The sequence below is a fragment of the Oncorhynchus tshawytscha genome, linkage group LG26, assembly GCF_018296145.1.
Source record: "Oncorhynchus tshawytscha isolate Ot180627B linkage group LG26, Otsh_v2.0, whole genome shotgun sequence".
Taxonomy (NCBI): Eukaryota; Metazoa; Chordata; class Actinopteri; order Salmoniformes; family Salmonidae; genus Oncorhynchus; species Oncorhynchus tshawytscha.
In genome coordinates this window covers 42168683-42181616 of record NC_056454.1, presented here as the reverse complement: position 1 = coordinate 42181616, position 12934 = coordinate 42168683, and the positions used below count along the sequence as shown (strand labels likewise).

General features: G+C 41.4%; 1 protein-coding gene across 4 annotated transcripts in view; it reads left to right on the top strand.

Moving 5' to 3' along the window:
• The window catches only part of LOC112225622 (methyl-CpG-binding domain protein 5), a 43903-nt gene that overhangs the window by 3869 nt on the left and 27100 nt on the right, over nt 1-12934 (top strand). For all 4 annotated transcript variants that reach the window (XR_002949618.2, XR_002949617.2, XM_024389732.2 and 1 more), the window contains exon 2: nt 10801-11489. Coding sequence is in view for 2 of the 4 variants with exons in the window: in XM_024389732.2 (XP_024245500.1) it covers nt 11380-11489 (110 nt within the window). In the remaining 2 variants the exon portion in view is untranslated. The remainder of the gene's footprint in view (nt 1-10800; nt 11490-12934) is intronic.

The following is a 12934-nucleotide window of genomic DNA, read 5'->3' as shown; positions in this document are numbered from 1 at the left end:
CTAGAGGTCGAGCGATTATGATTTTTCAACGCCGATACCGATTATTGGCAGACCCAAAAAAAGCCAATACTGATTAATCGGACGATTTTTATTTTTTAATTTTTTATTTGTAATAATGACAATTACAACAATACTTAATATTATACATCAATAAAATCAATTTAGCCTCAAATAAATAATGAAACCTGTTCTATTTGGTTTAAATAATGCAAAAACAGTGTTGAAGTAGAAAGTAAAAGTGCAATATGTGCCATGTAAGAAAGCTAACGTTTAAGTTCCTTGCTCAGAACATGAGAACATATGAAAGCTGGTGGTTCCTTTTAACATGAGACTTCAATAGTCCCATGTAAGAGGTTTTAGGTTGTAATTATTATAGGAATTATAGGACTATTTCTCTCTCTACTATTTGTATTTCATATACCTTTGACTATTGGATATTCTTATAGGCACTGTAGTATTGCCAGTGTAACAGTATAGCTTCCATCTCACTCCTTGCTCCTACTTGGGCTCGAACCAGGAACACAACAACAACAGCCACCCATCGCTCCACATAAGCCGCGGCCCTTGCAGAGCAAGGGGAACAACCACTCCAAGTCTCAGAGCGGGTGACGTTTTAAACGCTATTAGCGCGCACCCCGCTAACTAGCTAGCCAGTCAGACTGCAATATCAAATCATAGACTTAGTTATAACATGGTAACACACAGAAATACGAGCCTTAGGTCATTAATATGGCCGAATCCGGAAACTATCATCTCGAAAACAATACTTTTATTCTTTCAGTGAAATACGGAACCGTTCTGTATTTTATCTAACGGGTGGCATCCATAAGTCTAAATATTCCTGTTACATTGCACAACCTTCAATGTTATGTCATAATTACGTAAAATTCTGGCAAATTAGGTGGCCCAAACTATTGCATATACACTGACTCTGCGTGCAATGAACGAAAGAGAAGTGACACAATTTCACCTGGTTAATTATTGCCTGCTAACCTGGATTTATTTTAGCTAAATATTCAGGTTTAAAAATATATACTTCTGTGTATTGATTTTAAGAAAGGCATTGATGTTTATGGTTAGGTACACATTGGAGCAACGATACGCACCGCATCGATTATATGCAACGCAGGACACGCTAGATAAACTAGTAATATCATCAACCATGTGTAGTTAACTAGTGATTATGATTGATTGATTGTTTTTTTATAAGATAAGTTCCTAGCTAGCATTAAACTTATCTTGGCTTACTGCATTCACGTAACAGGCAGGCTCCTCGTGGAGTGCAATGAGAGGCAGGTGGTTAGAGCGTCGGACTAGTTAACTGTAAGGTTGCAAGATTGAATCCCCCGAGCGGACAAGGTAAAAATCTGTCGTTCTGCCCCTGAATGAGGCAGTTAACCCACCGTTCCTAGGCCGTCATTGAAAGTAAGAATGTGTTCTTAACTGACTTGCCTAGTTAAAGGTATAACCGATTTCCGATTGTTATGAAAACTTGAAATCGGCCCTAATTAATCGGCCATACCGATTAATTGGTCGACCTCTAGTTCGAGCACTGAATGCTGATTGGCTGACAGCCGTGGTATATACCACAGGTATGACAAAACATATATTTTTACTGCTCTAAATAAGTTGGTAGCCAGTTTATAATAGCAATAAGGCATCTCAGGGGTTTGTGGTATATAGTCAATATACCACGGCTAAGGGCTGTATCCATGCACGACGCACCCCTTCGTGCCTTATTGCTTCAATAGGGCCTGCGAGAACAGCCCTGTGACTTCAGGCTATTTGGTGTTGAAAATGTTGGGACCCGGTGTCAAAATGGGTTACACAGGTAAGACATTTAACTTTAGTATAGTCCCATTGTCACTCCCACTCACAACTTGTAGCTTTAATAATGGGAATTGATGGGAAATGATGTAAAATATATCACTAGCCACTTTAAACAATGCTACCTAATATAATGTTTAAAAACCCTACATTATTCATCTCATATGTATATACTGTACTCTATACTCTATATCATCTACTGCATCCTTATGTAATACATGTATCACTAGCCACTTTAACTATGCCACTTTGTTTACATAGTCATCTCATATGTATATACTGTACTCGATACCATCTACGGTATCTTGCCTAAGCTGCTCTGTACCATCACTCATTCATATATCTTTATGTACATATTCTTTATCCCCTTACACTGTGTATAAGACAGTAGTTTTTTTTTTTTGAATTGTTAGTTAGATTACTTGTTGGATTATTACTGCATTGTCGGAACTAGAAGCACAAGCATTTCGCTACACTCGCATTAACATCTGCTAACCATGTGTATGTGACAAATACAATTTGATTTGATTTGATATTCCGTTTGTTAGTTTTGTTGGTCATTGCTAGATGTTCCGGCTGGTAGCTAGCACTCACTCATGTGGCTTCTAACACTGTCTTGAAAAGGGGCATGAGGGAAGCCCTACAATATTCCGTTTTTTTAAAGTAGTGAGAACGCTCGGGAGCAGTCTAATGATTACTTTTCAACATTGCCGTGTTTTACATTTCCTAATGGTTAGAGTATTGGACCAGTAACCGAAAGGTTGCTAGATTGAATCCCCGAGCTGACAGGGTAAAAATCAGTCGTTCTGCCCCTGAACAAGGCAGTTAACCCGCTGTTCCTAGGCTGTCATTGTAAATAAGAATTTGTTCTTATTAACGGACTTGCCTACTTCTACTTTTTCTCAAAAAAATAAAGGGATCACTAAAATAACACATCCTAGATCTGAATGAATTAAATATTCTTATTAAATACTTTTTTCTTTACATAGTTGAAGGTGCTGACAACAAAATCACACACAAAATATCAATGGAAATCAAATTTATCCACCCATGGAGGTCTGGATTTGGAGTCACACTCAAAATTAAAGTGGAAAACCACACTACAGGCTGATCCAACTTTGATGTAATGTCCTTAAAACAAGTCAAAATGAGGCTCAGTAGTGTGTGTGGCCTCCACGTACCTGTATGACCTCTCTACAACGCCTGGGCATGCTCCTGATGAGGTGGCGGATGGTCTCCTGAGGGATCTCCTCCCAGACCTGGACTAAAGCATCCGCCAACTTCTGGACAGTCTGTGGTGCAACATGGCGTTGGTGGATGGAGCGAGACATGATGTCCCAGATGTGCTCAATTGGATTCAGGTCTGGGCAACGGGCAGGCCAGTCCATAGCATCAATGCCTTCCTCTTGCAGGAACTGGTGACACACTCCAGCCACATGAGGTCTAGCATTGTCTTGCGTTAGGAGGAACACGTCGGGCCCTCATACCACCCTCATGGAGTCTGTTTCTGACCGTTTGAGCAGATACATGCACATTTGTGGCCTGCTGGAGGTCATTTTGCAGGGCTCTGGCAGTGCTCCTTCTGCTCCTCCTTGCACAAAGGCGGAGGTAGCAGTCCTGCTGCTGGGTTGTTGCCCTCCTACGGCCTCCTCCACGTCTCCTGATGTACTGGCCTGTCTCCTGGTAGCGCCTCCATGCTCTGGACACTACGCTGACAGACACAGCAAACCTTCTTGCCACAGCTCGCATTGATGTGCCATCCTGGATGAGCTGCACTACCTGAGCCACTTGTGTAGGTTGTAGACTCCGTCTCATGCTACCACTAGAGTGAAGGCACCGCCAGCATTCAAAAGTGACCAAAACATCAGCCAGGAAGCATAGGAACTGAGAAGTGGTCTGTGGTCACCACCTGCAGAACAACTCCTTTATTGGGGGTGTCTTGCTAATTGCCTATAATTTCCACCTGTTGTCTATTCCATTTGCACAACAGCATGTGAAATGTATTGTCAATCAGTGTTGCTTCCTAAGTGGACAGTTTGATTTCACAGAAGTGTGATTGACTTGGAGTTACATTGTGTTGTTTAAGTGTTCCCTTTATTTTTTTGAGCAGTGTGTGTGTGTGTGTGTGTGTGTGTGTGTATACACACACCTCTTTATTGAATGTCATTTTGTAATTGACTAAAACAGGCAGACAACAAGAATATTGCATTTTGAAAAAGGTCACGTTTTTGCTGTGAGCTGATGGGGTAACCTAGGTAACTACAAGTTGTTTTCCCCACGGGCACGGCTGCAACGTTCTATCTAATACCCACTGGAACTATACACTGAGTGCACGAAACATTAGGAACATCTTCCAAATATTGAGTTGCACTCCCTTTTGCCCTCATAACAGCCTCAATTCATTGGGGCATGGACTCTACAAGGTGTCAATTGTTCCACAGAGATGCTGGCCCATGTTGACTCAATCTTCCCACAGTTGTGTGAAGTTGGCTGGATGTCCACCCTCTGAATGGCACGCATACACAATCCATGTCTGATTTGTCTCAAGGCTTAAAAATCCTTCTTTAACCTTTTCTCTTCCACTTCATTTACACTGATTTGAAGTGGATTTAACAAGTGACATCAATAAGGGATCATAGCTTTCACCTGGATTCACTTGCTTTTAGTCTGTCATGGAAAGAGGTGTTCCTAATGTTTTGTACACTCAGTGTAGATAACATGGATACTGATGAAACGAGGGCTCTGCTGTTTCATATCAATGTAAGGACTGACCGGTGACACTTTGCTTCTTGAATGTCCAATTTCTTGACTGCTAACACACAAAACATTTTAGGACTGTGTCAACATTGGAGTTTTTAAGATGTGGATGTCTATTTCAGACTCTGTAACGTTTGTAATGGAGGATGTAACATCCGTGAGTTGTTTTTACTTTCTAAATTAATAATGGAAATTACTATCTTTTAAAAATGATTGTTTTTGTGTTCAGCCAAGCCTTTGAAATGGCAATCCTATGTATTGACGTAAGACTCAGACTTTTGCTAATATGTTCAGTCTCCCCAAAAAGCTTGTCCATTTCATGTAACATCCATAACGCTTTTTATTTGTTTATTTAAGTCTGCTTTTTTTGTTTACTCCCCCAAGAGTACTATAGAATAAACACAGATCCAAAGTTTCACCTATTTTTTTTGTCCATTTTGTGAGATGCACAATATACAGCCCAGCCCTATTGGGCAGAATCAGAAATCTGCTCCAGTGTTTACAATGATAAGCTCAAATGACAACTGCTTATGAAAACATGCGGTTGAATTCCAGTGCGGTGTCACGCTGGATAAATTCATCCGACAGCCTTATACGTTACTGGACATTTTAGTTTGTGTGTGATTAGGTATGAGAAAGGAAGGCCTTCAAGACCACCGACAGCGGGGAAAGAAGTTATACTAGTCTACACTGTTAACCTCAAGGGAGAAAGTTGTTTTTGTTTTAGAACTGTGGCAGCAGCATTCAAACATTGCGATATGCTGTATATCGTGAATCGCCAATGTTTTTTTTGGGGGGCGTGATCATTTTTAGACTATCGCCCAGCCCTAACCTGAGCTGAGTCGTAAGTGAGACTAGGCATCTACCACCTCACTACCACTATTAGATAGCCAATGAATATACAGTGTATTCGGGAAAGTATTCAGCCCCCTTGACTTTTTCCCCATTTTTACATTACAGCCTTATTCTAAAATTTATTGAGGGGGAAAAAAACTATTTCATCTACACACAATACCCCATAATTACAAAGCAAAAACAGGTCTTTGTACATTTTTGCAAATTTATAAGAAGTAAAAAAAAAAAATGTAAATATCACATTTTACATAAGTATTCAGACCCTTTACCCAGTATTTTGTTGAAGCACCTTTGGCAGCGATTAAGGCCTTGAGTCTTCTTGGGTATGACACTACAAGCTTGGCACAGCTGTATTTGGGGGGTTCCTCCCATTCCTCTCTGCAGATCCTCTCAAACTCTGTCAGGTTGGATGGGGAGCGTTGCTGCACAGCTATTTTCAGGTATCGCCAGAGATGTTCAACCAGGTTCACGTCTGGGCTCTGGCTGGTCCACTCAAGGACATTCAGAGACTTGTCCCGAAGCCACTCCTGCGTGCGTTGTCTTGGCTGTGTGCTTAGGGTTGTTGTCCTGTTGGAAGGTGAACCTACGCCCCAGTCTGAGGTCCAGAATGTTCTTCACTAAGGATCTCTGTACTTTTCTCTGTTCACCTTTCCCTCAATCCTGACTAGACCCTCAGTCCCTGTCGCTGAAAATCATCCACACAGCATGATGCTGCCACCACCGGGCTTCCGTCTGGCCACTCTACCGTAAAGGCCTGATTGGTGCAGTGCTGCAGAGATGATTGTCCTTCTGGTAGCTTCTCACAGCACCACAGAGGAACTCTGGAGCTCTGTCAGAGTGCCCATCTGGTTCTTGGTCACCTTCCTTACCAAGGCATTTCTCCCTTGATTGCTCAGTTTGGCCGATCGGCCAGCTCTAGAAAGAGTAGTATTGGTGGTTCCAAACTTCTTCCATTTAAGAATTATTGAATAATGATGTTCCTGGGGACCCTTCAATACTGCATTTCTGTGCCTCAACACAATCCTGTCTCGGAACTCTACGGGAAATTCCTCCGATCTCATGGCTTTGTTTTTGCTCTGACGTGCACTGTCAACTGTGGGACCTTATATAGACAGGTGTGTGCCTTTCCAAATCATGTCCAATCAACTTAATTTACCACAGGTGGACTCCCAAGTTGTACAAACATTTCAACGATGATCAATGCAAACAGGATGCACTTGAACACAATTTAGTCTTATAACAAATGGTCTGAATACTTATGTAGATGAGGTATTTCAGTTTTTAATTTTTTTTTAAATACATTTCTAAAAGCCTGTTTTCAATTTGTCATTATGGGGTATTGTGTGTAGCTTGCTGAGTGCAAAAAATATTAATATGTTTTAGAATAAGGCTGTAACGTTACAAAATGTGGAAAGTTGCTGATGGTGAACCTGAACAATCAAAATAGAATCTAATGTAAGCCCCATTTAGAAGGTAGGTCTATAGCCAGATTAGCTTTCGTTTATTCCTGTAAAACACCATTTTCTAGTGCATGGATAACAATAATCTAGCAAATTACATACAGTGGGGCAAAAAAGTATTTAGTCAGCCACCAATTGTGCAAGTTCTCCCACTTAAAAAGATGAAGATTTTTAATGAATTTATTTGCAAATTATGGTGGAAAATAACTATTTGGTCACCTACAAACAAGCAAAATTTCTGGCTCTCACAGACCTGTAACTTCTTCTTTAAGAGGCTCCTCTGTCCTCCACTCGTTACCTGTATTAATAGCACCTGTTTGAACTTATCAGTATAAAAGACACCTGTCCACAACCTCAAACAGTCACACTCTAAACTCCACTATGGCCAAGACCAAAGAGCTGTCAAAGGACACCAGAAACAAAATTGTAGAACCGCACCAGGCTGGGAAGACTGAATCTGCAATAGGTAAGCAGCTTGGTTTGAAGAAATCAACTGTGGGAGCAATTATTAGGAAATGGAAGACATAAAAGACCACTGATAATCTCCCTCGATCTGGGGCTCCACGCAAGATCTCACCCCGTGGGTTCAAAACGATCACAAGAACGGCGAGCAAAAATCCCAGAACCACACGGGGGGACCTAGTGAATGACCTGCTGAGAGCTGGGACCAAAGTAACAAAGCCTACCACCAGTAACACACTACGCCGCCAGGGACTCAAATCCTGCAGTGCCAGATGTGTCCCCCTGCTTAAGCCAGTACATGTCCAGGCCCGTCTGAAGTTTGCTAGAGAGCATTTGCATGATCCAGAAGAAGATTGGGAGAATGTCATATGGTCAGATGAAACCAAAATATAACTTTTTGGTAAAAACTGAACTCGTCCTCCAAACACGACAAAGAATGCTGAGGTGCATCCAAAGAACACCATACCTACTGAGAAGCATGGGGGTGGAAACATCATGCTTTGGGGCTGTTTTTCTGCAAAGGGACCAGGACGACTGATCCGTGTGAATGAATGGGGCCATGAATCGTGAGATTTTGAGTGAAACACCTCCTTCCATGACTATCAACACAGTTACTTGCTTAGTTCAAGACTAAAGGAGAGGACCCATCAGTTATCACAAAAGAGGTATTGATTAGATATTTTTTGGAAGGTAGAAAGAAATTTGAGCAAAGCATTTTAGTGAATCAGTGATTTTATAATGTTTGAATCGATGTTCTGACCGATGCATGCTACATTTGGATCGGTTTGGGTTCCTCGGATCTATGCACTTGCGTCTTAAACATTTTAATCGCTACATCGCTAGTATGCTACCTAGCGGTTAGAGCGTTGGACCAGAAACCAGAAGGTTGCAAGTTCAAAACCCTGAGCTGACATGGTACAAATCTGTCGTTCTGCCCCTGAACAGGCAGTTAACCCACTGTTCCTAGGCTGTCATTGAAAATAAGAATTTGTTCTTAACTGACTTGCCTAGTTAAATAAAGGTAAAATAAAAAATGTTTAAAAAGTATACTGCATTTTACTATACCGGTATTGATACACACTCCGGTGTGGAGTTTTACTTTACATTCTAACATCATTTTGTTTAATTAAATGATTCCGTAGTTCTTGCAATAATCCGTTTTTATCGGCAGTACAAAACTGCTACAGCTGAGAACTGCTAGCACAACTAGTCAACAACTTCAGAGTAGAGACCCCCAGAAATCGTCCGTCTGCCCTTTTATTAAGATCTGCAAATTAACCCGAAAGTACATGGTCAAAGATGATGATGGTGATTAATATTCTGATATTCTTTATTGTATAGAGGCATACTAAGACCAAATGCACTTGACAGTGTTTAAATTATAACAAATTTGTGCAGGAAATTAAGAAATTGAAGGAAAATATGGAAGGTGAAGGCTGGAATTGAACAAATAACTATAGAAATAGCAACCATTGATCGAGTACCCAAGTTTGAGGCTACAAAATTAGTATTTCGTTGTTCTACAAATAAGACTACTTCACTTTCAGCAATGTCTTACTATTTTTGGTTGTAGTTTGTTTGAACAGTATAAAGCAATCAGAATGGAGAAAGCCCATTTTTAAAACCACTTAGAATGAATTTGAACCGTCAAATAGCTTCATACCGTCAATGAAAAAAATAGTGTGATATGATTGGCCATATTGCCCAGCACTAAGGCCCAGTGTACCTGATTTCCATTTTATTATCCAGGGAATATATTTTTTATTGTGCTGTATGGGTACTTAGGCTTCATTTACATGTCGTTCTAATACAATGGGTCAATCTTCTTTTTTTTTGTTTCTCATCTGGAGTGGAGTTAGATTGTTTGTTCACGATATCACAAGTAGAGATACTGTGTTCCTGGAACTCCACACTGCCAAAATATTTGAAGCTGTTGAATCTAACACTGAAGTCCCCCGTCCCCCCTTTTGCGACAGCTACCTTGCATCCAAGAGAGCCTGGCCTATTTTTCAACTCGCTCTGTTTCCCTCCAAGCTATGGAGCGGTGGTGGAACAGTGGCGAGCCATGCAGTGTTTTATGTCTGATTTATCACGTGGGTCTAGTAGCCTATCATGCTCTACAAATGTGCCTGGCTTTTAGGCACACATACTGTGGAGGGTAAAACACGATAAAGCCTCGAATTACACACCTTCAAATTTTTGTTTTGTTCTTTACAGTCCATATTTGTGATTATTTTTGACATTGTGTGCAGGCTTTCAGTCAACTGTGAAAATAAAGGATGGCACGATGATGGTAGGCTAACAATCAGATTTGAATATTGGCCTTTGCTGTTCTGTTTGTCCTCTTTCAGACATATCCCAAGGGTGTCTGTGACAGTGGCACTACCACTGCTCTCAATCGTGTGTGTGTGTGTGTGTGTGTGTGTGTGTGTGTGTGTGTGTGCGCTCTGATTTAATACCAAGCCATTTTGTATTGGTATCTAGGCGAAGGAAGGCACCCTTGCTTTAATTACCAGCGTTTTCTATACACGCTCGGCTGTGTGGATGAGTCATCCGTCACAGAAAATGCACAGCGAGCGTGATTCACACTCTGTAATGCAATATCAAAGTGCTGCTGTTTTTATTTCACCCTAGAGTTACAGATAAGTTGTCGGTCTGACAGGCCTGGCGGTGAAGACGAGCACCTCACAGCCCAGGAGACACACAGGGCTATCGAGTGTTTCAGCCCCTGGGAGGCCAACTGTCACCTTTACACCCCCACTATTTCAGCAAGAGAATTCACAAGAGATGGAGACAGATTTGACCATTCAGATGACAAAATGCAAGACTTTTGTTAAAATTAAACAACAAAAATTAAAATATAGCTAATCAAGTCTAATATATTTGTCCTCCAAATCCACCCACCTAGAAATGGCTGTGGATACACAGGGGGAATATTCCCATCCTATTGCCACAACGGATCTCTTAAGGTATTGGCCAGAGAAGGGCTTGATTAAAAAGGGGGATGGGAGGTAGGTCGACTGGGCCATTGCCGTGGCGACTCGGTATCATTAAGCCTTAGCAGTATTCAGAGTCACGTCAGTGCCTGGAACAATGGCATTCAACCCATCATGATTTTGTGACCATTCACTCCACATACAGCTAACTACCGCTAGTGACTTCTACAACTAGTCCTAATTACATTGAAGAGCGATTTCTTTCTTAGAGGAAAAACTATATATTTTTAAACGTGCACAACTGATTTAACATTATTTTGGGTTATGTAAAAGTTCTGCAAAGCCTGTCTTGTGTGGGAAATATTTAGAAATATTATTCTCAATGAGCTCCTCCTACTCATTGAGAGTATTTAGACTATTAAATATATTTAGACTATAAAATATATAATCTAAAAGCTTTTTGTCGTAAAATTTGACGGTGTTACTTTTTACTTGTTTTACAGGTTGGAATGTATGGGACAGTGGCTGCTTTAATCCATTATCCTCTCTGGGATGATGTAACGCTGACATAACCTGCAACATGAGGAGTTTTAAGGTGCCAGCGGCAGTTAGTACCAGCCAGAGCTCACTTAATCACCATTGATCACCAGATCCATCCAGATTTGTCCGATATCAGCTTCTGTGAACTGAAAGTGAAAAATTGGTCTGTGAGAGAGGTCGCCTGGGCAGCTCTACTTCAAGTTCCCTAAAGGTCACCCATGTCAATGTCGGCAGGATCTCCCACGGGTTACCATGGCCTCTTCACAAAAACATGGATGAAAATGGTGATTTTAAACATGACGACATTAAACAGGATGGGGACAAAGGGCCTCAAAGGTCTGGTTCCACAGTGAACCTGTCCCAGAAGAGGCAGGCAACGGTGGGATTGGCAGTTCCAACCAGCGAAGCTGTTGTAGCACATCCTGCTCGGTCAGTTCACTCCTGAGAGACCCCAGGATGATGCACACTAGTCTGAGCTCTCTGACAGACTTGTGATATCTCACATCGCAAGGGTGTAGTTGTGCGGACTTAAGGAGTGGACAATGAACAGAACAAAGAAGTATGAAGGTCTGTGTTCTGAGGGGAAGCCCCCGGCTGAAGTCCCTATAGGTTGGCAGCGGAGGATCACCCACAGCGGGGTTGTCTACATAAGGTAAGACCTACTCTACCTGTATTTAAACTAACCTGGGTCCCATCTGCCCAATCAGAATTTAGGCTAATGACTTCTTTCATTCTACAGGAAGATTTTCATGTAACTGTCTGTAACCATTTGAAATGTGTTTGTTGAACAGATTTTTTTTTAGACAACTTTTATTTGCATATTAGGCCCACACCTTTTCGATTGTCCTTTTATTTTATATTCTCAGAGATGCTTGTCATTAGGCATGTAACGATTCACTGAAAATCATCGGTCCCCGATTTGACATGTTTAAGTGTTTTTGTCTCCCGAGTGACGCAACGGTCTAAGGCACTGCATATCAGTGCTAGTGGCATCACTACAGACCCTGGTTCGATTCCAGGCTGTGTGACAACCGGCTGTGATTGGGAGTCCCATAGGGCAGCGCACAATTGGCCCAGCGCCGATAGGGTTTGGCCGGGGTAGGCCGTCATTGTAAATAAGAATTTGTTCTTAACTGACTTGCCTAGTTCAATAAATAAATAAAATAAAAAGTTATGATCAGTCCGCGGAACCCAAAACGATCCAAATGTAGCATCTGTCAGAAAATCTATTCAAATGTTACGAACCTCTGATTTACTCAAATGTTTTGCTCACATTTGTACTTTCTACCTTCCAAAAAGACCTCATATTTTGTCACAACTGATGCGTCCTTTCCTTCAGTGTCGAACTGTAACTGTGTTGACAGTCATTTGATAAACAAGTCATTATGCATGCCGAACAACCCCAGGGAATATCAGTAGCCTTAAACAAACTACACAATGTGCCCAGCTTCGCAAGGTAGGCGGCATGTTCCTAATCTTGCACATCTATTCTGCGGGCATCTTCAGCATTCAAATGTTAAAATTGCTTGCGCGATATTAGGTTGTCACTCCACTAATAAAGCCTGTGTAATTATGCACTATTGAAAATGGTGTTTTACAGGAATAATAGGAAGTTACCGGGGACAACACTCATCTTGCTGTAGGCTACCTGCTGAATGGGACCTACAATACGATTTATTTTGATTGTTCAGGTTCAGGCTTTAATAAATGTCTATATGGTCATTTTTCGATATACAGGAAAAAGGTGATAATTTTATAACGAGGACAGCAATCACCTTTGTTGGGCGTGCTGCATGGCCGAAGTGAGAGGAGAAGTTCACTCTGTAAAACTTAAACAGTCCAAACCAAATGATTTGGAGATGGGGTGAAATCCAAAGTTGTCTTATATGTTCATTGGGTATGTTAAGCTGGCACTTAACAAACTAGTTTACACACACACACACACACACACACACCACACACACACACACACACAGCAAGCTGGTACGTGACAAACTGTACATGCTATAAACAAGCAGGAAAACTTGTATGTGGATGCTGTTTTTCTGGTTGCCGGTGATTTTTAATTCCACGTTAAGACACGCGATGCCCAACTTC